Here is a 13,906-nt window from a genome sequence, read left to right on the forward strand (position 1 = left end):
TTGGGGAGGAAAGGGTTTATTCAGCTCATACTTCCACATCGCTGTGCATCACCAAAGGAAGTCAGGACTGGAACTCAGACAGGGGAGGAAGCAGGAACTGATGCAGAGGCCATGGAGGGATGTTACTTGCTGGCTTGCTCAGCTTGCTTTCTTATAGAACCCAGGACCACCAGCCTAGGCACAGTACCACCTACAATGGGCTGGGCTCTCCCCGCTTGATCACTAGTTGAGAAAATGCCTTACAGCTGGGTCTCATGGAGGCATTTCCTCAAGGGAGGCCCCTTTCTCTGTGATAACTCCAGCTTGTGTCAACTGACACACAAAGCCAGCCAGTACAGCCACAGACTTAGCCTTAGGTCCAGAGCAATTGTTACTATGTCCCAAGGTGCATCAAATTACCTGAAAAGGGAGGATCTGGTTTTCTTTTGTAATTCAGGGCCTCACAAAGCTGAGGCTGGCTTTGCACTGGCAGAGAGCTGAGTGTGACCTTGAACCACAGGGTCTGACTCACCAAGTACTCACTATAGGCACTTGCTCCACACTTGGCAGACAGTTTTAAAACTCAGAACCTCAGTTCTAGCTTAAAATCTGGAGCCATGAATTAAACATGCACGCAGGAACGAACACACACACACACACACACACACACACACACACAGAGGCACTCAGGCATGCACGCGCGCACACACAACAAATCTGCATTATGATTCTTGCAGAGGTCATGCTTTTGTTCCACTTTTAGTATATATGCTGTTGGAAACATGGACCGTGTGTGTGTGTGTGTGTGTGTGTGTGTGTGTGTGTGTGTGTGTGTGTAGGACAGGATAACCTTAGGTGTTGGTCTTCGTCTTCCCCTTACTTAAGACATGATCTCTTCTGTAGGTCAGGTTACCTGGCCTAAGAGTTCCCATGGTTCTGTCCCCAGCTCCCTTCTCATGGTAAGGACTAGGATTACTGATTACAGTAGAGTGATCAGCTTTATATTAGCTTCCTAGGTTTGGAACCCAACCCTCATGCAACCTTTACACACCCAATGATCCCTCTCCCCAGACTGACTCTATTTCCTAACTGTTTATAGTGTATAAGCTCTGACTCAGTCAGGGCTCTTGTGAATAGACAAGCCCTTAAAGGAGGCTCCTCTCATGACTGTTCTCCTCATGCACATCCTCCAGGAAGAGACTGGGTTCCCAGCCACTTTGATTTTACTCTCCCATTTGAGTAAAGAGGTTGAAAAGGGAAGAAAACACAAAGAGGGTCAGCAATGTTCTCGAAAAACCAGAGGCCTGTGCAAAGGAACTGCTTGGCTATAGCGAGACATGGGAGACTGGGAGGAGAACTCTATGAACCTCTAAAGCCACGCAGCCCTCTCTGCTCGTCATCGAGGATCCACAGCAGCTCCACAGGAACCAAGCCCATTCAGGAGTGCTTCAGCAGCATGACAGGCTGTGGCTCACAGACATCTAGAGGTTTTTGTTTAATGGGCTTGTTGTTTGCTTTGTTTTGCATGTAGACCGGACTGGCCTCAAACTCAAAAGATTCTCCTGCCTTTGCCTCCGTAGCGCTGGGACTAAAGGCCCTTGCAGCTCGCCCGGCTATGCGTGTGTTTGCAGATACAATTATAGGCTTAGCAACATGGACGATGACTCCTGTTCAGGGTTGTAGTGTCTTCACTGCCACCGTCATAGTCACTATTGAGGGCTCACATTCTTCACCAGGAGGGCAATCTGTTCTCGCAGCTGCCGCTCCCCTTCCTGGGCTTTGCTCTGGCTGCGCCAGCTCAGCAGCTCGGCCTGGTGGTCCTGGTGAAGCATAGGACAGTAGCCCTGGGGTTCACACAGCTCCTGAAAGGTAGGGGACAAAGATTTCTCAGACTCCGGAGCTCTGCCTACTCAGGAGAAGAGGTGCTGCTCACTGAAGCTGAGGAACAGATTTTCTCTTAGGCGGCTTTCCAGCCCCTGGGGATTGCACACTGAAGCCCAGTTGGAGCACCCCTCCCACCATGTCTCCCACATCATTTTACCATATATTCTGGAAAGAAATCTCTGTAGCCCCCTCTGAGGATATACAGCTCAGGGTAGTATAATGCTGGATACTGGTTCAGAGCCCTGTCTTTTTCTCTCAGAGAACGGCACCTGTAAGGAAAATCCAAGATGGGTTGGATGAAGGAGGCAAAGTCAGGACTCTATGGTCCTTCAGTGGGAGGGAGGGAGGGAGGGGAAGAACAGCTTCCTGAGTGCTGGGATTAGAGACACATGATATACCACATCTGGATCTTTTTGGAGACAGGGTCTCTAGCCCAGGCTGATTTAGAACCCAGGATGACCTTAATTTCTCATCTTCCCACTTGTGTATCCCCGAAACACCAGAACTCCCTCACTTTTCTTTTCTTTTTTTTTTTCTTTCCGGAGCTGGGGACCAAACCCAGGGCCTTGTGCTTGCTAGGCAAGCACTCTACCACTGAGCTAAACCCCCAACCCTTCCCTTACTTTTCTGTGTTGGGATTATAGGTGTGTATAGTTATGCCCACTTTTATGCAACATTGGGCATCAAACCCGAGGAGTTTCTATTCTAGGCAAGCACTCTGCCAGCTGAGTCACATCTCCAGTGCCCAGTGCTTTAGCGCTCCAACTTTTGAATTATAGGAGCGCCTCCCTTCAGTCACCCTGGCACCCTGCGAATCACAGTGGAAGGCATTCGTTCAGGCTCATCTCTGTCCGAACTGAAGTGCCAGATCTCACTCAAGGTCTGTTCCCACCATCGCAGACACTCACATTCGTGGGCCTCTCTCTGAGGAGAATTCACAGAGGAACACAATGATGACTCTCTTCTGGGTGTCCTCAGGGACAACAGGCTTCTTCAGAAAGAACTCGTATAGTTCCTTCTGACTGTACAGGTTTAAGGCTCCCTGCAGAAAAGAATGTTAGCAAGTATTCCTCAAGGACTTGGGTACAGTCAGTACTCGGGAATGACTGGGATACTTTTCTGGGGCATTGAGGCCAGAAAAAACAGGCAACAAGGAGTTCCAGGTTAAGAACCTAAGCCTCGGGGTTGGGGATTTAGCTCAGAGGTAGAGCGCTTGCCTAGGAAGCGCAAGGCCCTGGGTTTGGTCCCCAGCTCCGAAAAAAAAAAGAACCAAAAAAAAAAAAAAAAAAAAAAAAAAAAAGAACCTAAGCCTCCCTCTGTACCTACGCCAGGATTTGTCAGTTTGCTATGTAGCTGCTCAATAAATATTCACAAAACAGAGCCACCCAGAGTACAGGATAAACCACGAGAACTGTTTATGAACATTAAATGTTTGCAAACTACTTCCTGGTTTTTAGGTTTCATAGTGTCTCACAGGAAAGAGGGAGACTGTCAAGAAGGGAAAGGGATTGCTCAAGGTACACAGGATTACAATGGGAATAAGGGCTTCCTTTGATGGGGTCTGAATGTATCAATCATCTCTGTCCTAGTGCTAGAGTTCACGGACCCTTTGCCCTCACATTCTTCTCAATAAAATCGAATCTGCAGCCTCTCCTTTTCCAGTGCCCACGATGTAACCTCACCAGAATGTGTCCTCCCAGGTACTCATACGGATAACGGCAATCAATGATATAAAACCTCTCGATCACACTCTGGAACTTCCCAGACAGCAATGCAGCCACCTGCACACAAAGAATGATTAAATATCCTGTTCACCTTTGCTCCGAGAGAGGAGCCACACAGCTCCTTCTAGCAATATTTCCATTAGTCACCCAGAATCGCACTATATGTACAACCTCCAAACTTAGCCTGTATTTGCTGTAACAGGGCAAGTGGAGTAAGCCTAACCCCACATGAGTATGACATGGAAATGGCCTGTGTAGACGACCCAAATGGCCGATACTGAGGGTGTCTATTAGAAGAAAGCATGACTAAGACCAGCCTCTCAGGTGACAGCTAAGGAGTAGAGCAGTAGCAGAGGTAGTAGTGGTTAGACAACCCAATGTAAGAGGACGTGAGGGACAGTTCCCCAGTCACCAAGTCCTGAAGAATAAACTTGTCCAGCCTTTCAAGAAAGAACTTTGTGGGCTGGAGAGATGGCTCAGTGGTTAAGAACACCCGACTGTTCTTCCAGAGGTCATGAGTTCAATTCCCAGCAACCACATGGTGGCTCACAACCATCTGTAAAGAGATCCGATGCCCTCTTCTGGTGTATCTGAAGACAGCTACAGTGTACTTATATATAATAAAATAAATCAAAAAAAAAAAAAAAAAAAAGAAAGAACTTTGTAAGGACATACAAAATACATGGAATTATACTTCCTATTTTAAAATCTTTGTTTTGTGAGATAAAGTCTTAAGTAGCCTGACTGTCCTCAAACTCACTATGTACCAGAGGATGGCTCTGCATTCTTGATCCTCCTGGCCCCAACTCCTAACTGCTGGGATTATGAGCACGTACCACCGTGCCCAGTTTCTAACCCCTTAAGTAAAAGTACACAAACTGATTCTCATCTTAGCAATGTCTCAGGATACTGAAATGTTACAAACCACTCAAGCATTCATTCAGAGGGTTTAGTTAAACATATTCTGGTATAACAGATTTCATAGCTATTAAGACAACATAGATTTTTGTTTTTGAGATAGGACTTCTTCGTGTAGCCCTGGCTGTCCTGGATCTGTTCTGTAGACTAGGCTGGCCTCAAACTCACAGAATGTGACATCCTCTGACTCCCAAGAGCTAGGATTAAAAGTATGTGGGGCCACCACCACCTGACCTTTTTCCTTGACACTAGACCTCACTATGTAGCCCTGGCTGGCCTCATCTCGGGTGCTTTTGATTATCTCACCAAATTAACCGGAACACTACAAGTTCATTGTTACTTCATTTTTTATAAGCTGGGTGGGCGGATCTCAATAATCACAACCAGTCTGGTCTACACTGTAAGTTCCAGGCCAGATTCTGTCTGAAGGAGGAGAGTAGGAGGCTGGAGTACCTCAGGTGGTACAGTACACACACCAAGCCTATTCCCCTACCCTGCAACACTGCCAGCCCTTATATCAGGTGCGGTGCCACCTGCTCATAATTCTAGCCCTCCTTATATCAGGTGCGATGCCACCTGCTCATAATCCCAGCCCTCCTTATATCAGGTGAGGTGCCACCTGCTCATAACCCCAGCCCTCCTTTTATCAGGTGAGGTGCCACCTGCTCATAACCCCAGCCCTCCTTATATCAGGTGAGGTGCCACCTGCTCATAATCCCAGCACTCCTTATATCAGGTGCAGTGCCACCTGCTCATAATCCCAGCCCTCCTTATATCAGGTGCAATGCCACCTGCTCATAATCCCAGCACTCCTTATATCAGGTGCGGTGCCACCTGCTCATAATCCCAGCACTCCTTATATCAGGTGCGGTGCCACCTGCTCATAACCCCAGCACTCAGGAAGTCGAGGCAGAAGGCACACACTCTGAGATCATTAGTCATCTCAAATACACTGTGATTTACAGTCAGTCAGGATGAAGGAGAATCAGACACTCTGTCTCAAGAGGAGAGTCATCGTGTGTGTGTGTGTGTGTGTGTGTGTGTGTGTGTGTGTTAGAGAGAGAGAGAAAAAAAGACAGAAGCAGAGGGAGAGAGAGACAGAGGGGAGGGAAGGAGGAAAGGAGAGAGAGAGAAGGAGAGAGAGAGAGAAGGAGGGAGAGAATTAACATATAAATCAGGATTCGTAACTGCTGAGAACCCAACTGAGTGATTTTTTTCTTTTTATATTTTCCTTCCCTTCTCTCCTTTATCTACAATAATACATTATCTGTTTAACGAAAGAAAAATTTAAGCCTTATTTTATATATATGAGTGCTCTATCTGCACACCTGCATGTCAGAGGAGGGCATCAGATCCCATTACAGATGGTTGTGAGCCACCACGTGGTTGCTAGGAACCGAACTAAAGGACCTCTAGACAAGCATCTGGTGCTTTTAACTGCTGAGCCATCTCTCCATCCCCTTAACTAAAAACTTTAAAAAGATAGAAATTGGAACTGGGCAGTGGTGGTGCATACCTTTAACCCCAATACTTGGGAGGCAAAGGCAGGCTGATCTCTGAGTTCAAGGCCAGCTTGGTCTACAGAATGAGTTCCAGGACAGTCAGGGCTACACCGAGAAACCCTGTCTACAAAAGAAAGAATAGAAAGGAGCCTTCAATACAGCTCCAGTTGAGTAAGAGCCCATCGGAGTGGGCGGAGTGAAAGACTGACGTGGGTGTTGGGACACAGGCCAGTGCTGATGACATGATCTAACCAGGTACCATCTTCAGAAGTATGCTTACTGTATCTGGGCTGATATACTTCAGATCCTGGTGTTTCCCTGGCACCGTTGGCAGTACACACGCCTACAAAGAAGCAAGAACTGAAATAACTGCAGGAACTTCCCACCCAAGCATCACAATAGACACTCCCAAACTGCCTTTTCCAAGCGATTCTTTTCTTGTTCGTTTTTTTTTTTTTTTTTTTTTTTTTTATTTGATTTCTCAGTGTAGCCCTGGCTTTCCTGACTAGCTCTGTAGACCAGGCTATCCTTGAACTCCGAGATCTGCCTGCCTCTGCCTCCTAAGTGTTTGTATTAAAGGCAAACATGTCTGGCTACATCTTTTTTATTTCTTTAATGGTGAAATGAGGGGCTAGAGACCTCTGTAGTGGTTAAGAGCACTTGCTGCTCTTTTGAAGGACCAGTGTTCACGTCTCAGCACCTCATTACGGCTCACTTGCCCATACATATACTCGAAGAGCTGGAGAAATGGCTCATTCATAACCATCTGTAATGGGATCTGATTCCCTCTTCCAATGTGCACTCATATATATCTGTGTGTGCGTGTGTGTATATGAGAAAACAAGTCTTTTTACTATTGTTGTTAACGATAACATGGTGAGGCGTAAACCGGGTAAACAGTTGGTATATAATGCACGTTTGAGGACCTATGTTTGATCCTAGCATGCACAAATAAACCTAGGTAGGATGGCATACATTAGTAACCCCGAGCTGGAGAAGCATGGGCACGAGGATCCCTGGGGTTGCTGGCCAGCCAGTCTAGTTTACCTCAAGCCCTAGGTCCCAGTGAGACCCTGTCTCAAAGTACAAGGTGACAGCTCCTGAGGAGCTCCATCCGAGGCTGACCTACAGTGTCCACAAGCATTTACACACTGAAGCACACATAGCCCCCCACATACCCCAAACCAAGAGTAAAAGTGCAAGCACATCAGAATACCTCCACAATCCTGGCAGCTGGGCGGTTGATGCAGAAAGATCCTGAGTTACGAAATACTATCTTTAAAAAACAGGACCACAGGACCAGAGATAGGACCCCTTGGTGAGGTGCTTGCCACCAAGCCTGAAAACTTGAGTTCAATCCCCAGGACCTACACAGTGAATGGAGAAAACCAACTCCCACAAGCTTTCCTTTTGTATTATAATATGATCACACACACACACACACACACACACACACACACACACACACACACACACACTCTCACGCACACACACACTTACTCTAAAAAATAAACGCATTCTACTACTGTGTCTTATCTGGTGAGACATACAAAGGAACACAGAAACACAAAACCTTGACAGACCCACAGTTGGTAAGAGGATTTCTTGTTGCTGCTGCTGCAGGGTGGAGGAAACAAAACTCACTTGTTTGTGTGTATTTGTGTAGAAAAGTCTAAAAATACATACAAAAAATAATTTTTCTGGTTGATAAGGTTTGGGATAAATGTTATCATTTTCTACCATTTTTTTAAATTAACCAACATACACACACACACACACACACACACACACACACACAAGGTGGGAAGGAAAGGAGGGAAAAGGGGAGGAAGAGGCAGAGATATACAACCAAACTCACCTTTGAGAAATCACCAGTCAGATGCTCTGAGTCAGAATCTTCCTCCTCCAACTCAATGGCATCCATGCCACAGAGAGGGACCGTCTTCTTCAGACTTAAGCCCTGAAAAGACAAAACTCCCACTTACTCCCAGTTCTCATGTTAAACATGTAAAGAACTAGACGGGCAAGATGGCTCAGTAAATAAGGTACTTGCTGGGTCCTGGCGATCTGAGTTCAATTCCCAGAACCTATATAAATGTATAAATGTGGAAGGGAAAGCCAATCCCCAAAACTGTTCTCTGACCTCCATATACACATGCATGCCTACACACACACACACACACACACCCTAAATGCATATACATATAAGTAAAATAAAAATCTAAAAGAAGTTTTAAATAAGTATAACTTTGTTAGGATGTGGAGAACCTGGGCGGGAATGTAAGATGATGAACTGCAGCGAGGCAGGTCCTCGAATCTAGGTATAAAACTGTCCTGTCTGAACGCTACGTAGACCGGGTAAAGCTCAAGGGCTCAGCAGTTACCTAACGTCTGCTAGGACCTGAGTTCAACTGACCAGTGTCAAGACATTCTTTACACATCCCGCATGTTGGTACACACGTGTGATCCCAGCATTTAGAATTAGAATGCCAAGGCCAATCAGGGTTACATAATAAGGCTCTGCCTTAAAAACAGCAGTACAGGTGACAGTCCAGAGAGAAATGTGCCTTCCTCCCTCCCCACCCCATGACAGGGACTGAACTGGGGACCTCCTGTATGAGATGGATCTTCTCTTTGTACATGTGAATGCTCCTGGGGGTGGAGGCCAGAGGTCAACGCTGGTGTCATTTCTCAGAAGTCGTCCTCCTTGGGTTTTGCAAAGAAGTCTGGGACCTGCTGACTAGGCAAGGGTGGCCAGCCTCTCGTGGCTGCATCCCCAGCACTGGGATTGGAAGGGTTACCACATCTGGCTTTTCATGTGGGTACTGAGGCTGGTGGTGGGGCCCCCATGCTTACACAGTAAGTGCTTTACCAGTTGAGCTATCTTTTTTTTTAAAGATTTATTTCATTTTTGTTTTATGTATATTTTGCCTAAATGTAAGTATGTGCACCATGTTTGTGCCTGCTGCTCACAGAGGCCAGAAGTGATGATCAGATTCCTTGAAACTGGAGTTACCGGTAGTTGTGAACCACCAGTGTAGGTGCTAGGAACCAAACCTGTATCCTCCTGAAGAACAGCCAGTGCTCTTAACCACAGAGCCTTATCTCCAGGCCAAATGGAACTCTCTTTCTAGCCCATGAGATCCTCTCTAAGTTATGACTGTTTTCGCTGTACTAACAGCTCACCGTAGTACAGAATGCTCTCTGAATGTGGTCCCTCATCGGTTATTATTGACAATAATAAAGTAGGGCTGCAGAGATGGCTCAGTGGCTAAAAGCACTTGCTGCTCTCACATGGTGGCTTACCACAGCCTGTAACTGCAGCTCCAGCAGATCTGACACAATCTTCTGGCCTACACAGATAGTTACACAGACACATAAATAAAAGTTACAAACTGTTTTTAAGTTTTTCTTTTTCTTTCTCTTTTTTTTTGGGGGGGGGGGGGAGTCAGGAGGAGAAGAGAAGGTTTTACTATGTATCCCTCCCTGGCTGGGCTGGAACTATGTAGACCAGGCTAGTCTCCAGCTCATTCTGCCTCTACTACCCAAATGCTGATATTAAAAGCATGTGCTATCACTCCTAGCCAAAAAAAACAAAAACAAAAAACTATTTTATTATATTTCACAAAGAAAAAAATTGGAAACATTCAAGATATACAATAAAAATCGATATTCTTCATTAGACACTGCTTCCCTGTGTTTACACACACACACACACACACACACACACACACACACACACACACACACACACACACGAGAGAGAGAGAGAGAGAGACAGAGACAGAGACAGAGAGACAGAGAGAGAGACGGATGGACAGGCAGACAGACAGACAGCAGAGAGGCGAGAGGAGAACCTGTTTTACTTCAGGGAGAAGCAGAGACTGAATTGGGCACTACTACGTAGCCAGGCTGGCCTTGAATTTGGATGCTCTTGCCTCAGCTTCCTGAGTGCTGGAATTACACAAACTGCTTTTAATACTTTATCAAATGGACCGCAATTCTATGAAAGGTTTATCATGTTCTCCATTTCATTTTTTTGCACGTGTATTCATGTAATCCATCTGCATGTGTGTATGTTTGCAAATGTGTGTGGAGGCCCGAGGTGAACACCAGGAGTCTTGTTCAGTCAGTCACTCCTCTTCCTAGTCACTAAGGCAGAGCCTGTCAATTGAACTTGCTGGTAAGGTTAAGTCTAGCTAGGCAGCGTGCTCCAATCTCCCCTCTGCGGGCTTCACCTTTCTAGAGCTGAATTACTGGTGGGCCCATCCAGCATTTAGGTGGATTCTGAAGACCTGAAGTGGGGGCCTTATGCTTAAGTAACCAGTACTCTATGAGTTGAGCCTTCTGCCTAGCCCTGCTGTCCAATTTAACAGGGAAAGTCGAAGTTTACAGTAGTCTAGCAAATAGTCTGCCACTAGTAGTGGGCAAGAACTGGAGCCCAAGTACCTAACTCCACGAGACCACACCTGTCTTGTGTTGAACCAGGGCATTCCTGTCACCCCGAGTAACTTCAAGCTTGAGGAAACTCTCCTTCCTTAATGGACCAAGTGCAAGCATTCTAAGTATGAACCAACTGCCAAGGCTGGCAAATCACTTATTTCTAATTCTCACACCTCCATCAGTCAGTTCTGTGCCCTTCACAACTCCCTCCATTTAAATGAATGCATTTAAAGCCATCTTTGTGCACCTTGTTTTCAAACAAGCAAAGCTGACTCACAAGTGTTAAACACCTCAGAAACTACCTCTGGTGTCAACACACACTGACAAGGCACACACAGCTTCAGACCGTCTCCCTGTGCCTCGGAAGATACTTGCAAGAGCCTGCTAGGTTATTCCAGCCAACTGCTTTGATAGTGACTAAAATTACTGACCAAAACTTCTCACCCAGTAACAGGATGATCTCCATGGTGATAAGACACTGTCTGTCAGGTATCTCTTCAGAGTCTAAAGATTTTTCTTTTCTTTTTTTTAAGTAAAAAAAAAAATTTTTTTTTTGAACTGAAACCATGGTCATCTGGAAGAGCAGGGCTCGCTACTGCAGTCATCTCTCCAACCCTACTGTCCTTGCTGAGACCAGGTCGTACTATGTAATCAAGGTTGGCCTTTAATTCCCAGCCCTCTGCCCCCACCTACAAAGCAAAGGAATTACAGGTATACATCACCAGGAAGACTCTGCTCTTTTGTTTGTTTTGTTTCATCACAGCCCTAGTCCAACAGGCAAACAATATTGTTTACTTAAGATCAAGTGTAGAAGTCATGCCTGTAACCCTAGCACCTGGGAGGCGGAGGGAAGAGGGTTTCCAAGAGTTTCAAGGCAGCCTAGGCTACTACAGTGAATTCCAGAACTGCCTTGGCTACAAGTGAGCTCCAGGACAGCCTGGGCCTCACCGTGAGACCCAACCTCAAGCCAACAAACAAAATGAAAAGTTAAAGTTGGTATGATAGTACAGAACTTCACACTTATAATCCTAGTATTCAGGAGGTGAAGACAGAAGATGGCCACTCAAAGCCACTCAAGCCTAAACAGCAATGTCAATTGCCTGGACTACACAATTAGACCCTAATTTTTTAAGAAAAGAGAAAACAAAAACAATAACAAAAACCCAAAAGCCACTGAGATGATTCAGCTTGTGAGGCCTGATTACCGAGTGATGCTTGGACCATAAGGTAGGAGAGAACTAACTTTCACTAACTGTCCTCTGACCACCACATATATGCCATGCGTGTGCATGCACACACAGAAACAGACACATGCATGAGTAAATGCAAAAGAAAGGTTGAAAACTGAAAAGTAACAGAACACTAAACCTTGGCATCTTGGTCTTCCAGGGAACACTCCATTGGGTCTTCTGAAATCCCTTCTTGGTCTTCTAGCTTGAGATTTTTACTCAGTTTTGGAACTGTAGTAATGGGACTGCCCAGATTCTTCATTTCACTTTCCAGCAAGATTCCATTTTCCTGTCAAGTATACTGACAAGATTAAAGCCCAGTATGAAAGCATGTCTACGATCCCACTAATCCAGGGGCTGACATAAAAGAATCTGGAGTCTCAGGCAAGCCTGAGCTACATACTCAAATTCTGACTCAATAAGAGAAAAAAGAAATGAAATTTAAAATATTAGAAAAAATAAGAAATCCTTACCTTATTCAGAACTCATACATTATGTACAAAGACTGACTCAAAATATAGCAGCAATATAAATGTAAGAATTAAACTGTACAACCCTTAGAATAAGCTGCGTGCAGAGGCAGAAACCTACAGGACTCAGGAGACAGAGGAGGAGGAGGAGACAGAGGAAGAAGAGGATGAGGAGGAAGAGGAGGAGAAGGGAGAGGATGAGGAGGAAGAGAAGAGGATGAGGAGGAGAAGGGAGAGGGGAAGAGGAGGAAGGAGAGGAGGGAGAGGAGGAGGGAGAGGAGGAGGGCAAGGATGAGGAGGAAGAAGATAAGAAGAAGAGGAGGAGGGGCTGGGGATTTAGCTCAGTGGTAGAGCGCTTACCTAGGAAGCGCAAGGCCCTGGGTTCGGTCCCCAGCTCCGAAAAAAAAGAACCAAAAAAAAAAAAAAAAAAAAAAAAAAAAAGAAGAGGAGGGAGAGGAGTGACAAGAAGAGAAGGGAGAAGAAGAGGAGGAGGGAGAGGAGGAGGGAGAGGAGGAGAGCCCGAGTAAAGGAGTTCAAGGCTGGCCCGAGCAGCACGCTAAAAGCTCATTTCAAAGCCAGAGAAGAGACACTGGCGCATGCTTGTTAACCTAACACCTAGTCTGAGAAAGCTTGGGCTTGAGGACAACCTGGACTACAGAGTAAGACCTTACCTGAAATCCCCAAAAGGAAAGGAAAGGAAAAGAAGGAACCAAAGGCTAAGAAAAATCCTCACCCCCGCAGTTTAAACACCCCAAATGGTCAGAGACACACAGCTCCTCTATGCTTGAGTTTACCATCCCCACCCTCTTCTCAGCTAAGGCAGCTTAGGAAAAGTCGACAACCAGGAACCCAAGATACTTCTGCCAGCACTTGATGAAGTCAGTAACTCACCAGCTCACAGAGAGGAGAAGCCAGAGGATCGCCAGGCTTTTTTTGAAGCCTCGGGGTCCTAGGTGCCTCCCATTCCAATGTTTTAAAACTGGTGTTTATCTGCACAAGAAAAACCTGCATCAACCAGCTGGAGGAAGAGAAGCAGTAATGCTGTCTGCCAAAAATATCAATCTGATCAAACCATGAGTAACTCTCATGAAACACATAAACGTAATCATTAAATCGTATCTGTATCAATAACGCTGTGGATTTGATGTCTGACGCAGATTTGCTTTGGAGGACACGAATTCTATCATCATAAGCAATGGACAGGGATGGAAGAAAGTGTGCATGGGAAGGGGTCTGCAACCTTATCTGTAGATATTGAGTGTTTTTAAAGTTTGTTTACTTTATGTATATGAGCGTTTTGTTCACATATACGTATGTACCATGTGTGCCCCTGGTCCCTGCAGAGGCCAGAGGACACTAGACCCTCTGGAGCTAGACTTATGCGAGTCCTCTGGAAAAGCATAAGTGCTTTTAACCACTGAACCCCGGGATTGTGACATTTTAAAGAGTGACTAACGGGGAGATTAATACAGCAATAATAGGGATAGGAAGATGATTGAGCTGACAAAGGCACGTGACACGAAGCCTGACAGTTTGTATTCGATCCCTGGAACTGAAGTGGTAGAAGGAACAGAAGGAACGAACAGACTCAAAGAGGTCGGTTGTCCTTTGACCTCTATGGGCACATGAGCACACAAATATACACAGAGACACAGAGACAGACGCACACAATAAATAAATGCAGTTAAAAAAAAATTAAGAGGCAGTTGATTATAAACAGCTAAAAACAGGCATACCTTCTCTAGTATAAGAAAAGA

At 45.6% G+C, this 13,906-nt stretch overlaps 1 protein-coding gene across 8 annotated transcripts in view; it reads right to left on the bottom strand.

The window, feature by feature from the left end:
• The window catches only part of Cdc25c (cell division cycle 25C), a 21,810-nt gene continuing 7,904 nt past the window's right edge, over window positions 1-13,906 (bottom strand). For 3 of the 8 annotated variants that reach the window (XM_063277373.1, XM_063277372.1, XM_063277374.1), the window contains 8 exons: window positions 13,041-13,139; window positions 11,819-11,968; window positions 7,866-7,967; window positions 6,288-6,350; window positions 3,546-3,644; window positions 2,772-2,905; window positions 2,021-2,132; window positions 1-1,841 (listed from right to left, as the gene is read on the bottom strand). In XM_063277373.1, coding sequence (XP_063133443.1) covers window positions 1,689-1,841; window positions 2,021-2,132; window positions 2,772-2,905; window positions 3,546-3,644; window positions 6,288-6,350; window positions 7,866-7,967; window positions 11,819-11,968; window positions 13,041-13,139 — 912 coding nt within the window. In that variant the 3' untranslated portion in view covers window positions 1-1,688. The other 5 variants (XM_039096873.2, NM_001401323.1, XR_005496040.2 and 2 more) reach the window with 5 other exon arrangements.

The sequence above is a fragment of the Rattus norvegicus genome, chromosome 18, assembly GCF_036323735.1.
Source record: "Rattus norvegicus strain BN/NHsdMcwi chromosome 18, GRCr8, whole genome shotgun sequence".
In the NCBI taxonomy this organism is placed as follows: domain Eukaryota; kingdom Metazoa; phylum Chordata; class Mammalia; order Rodentia; family Muridae; genus Rattus; species Rattus norvegicus.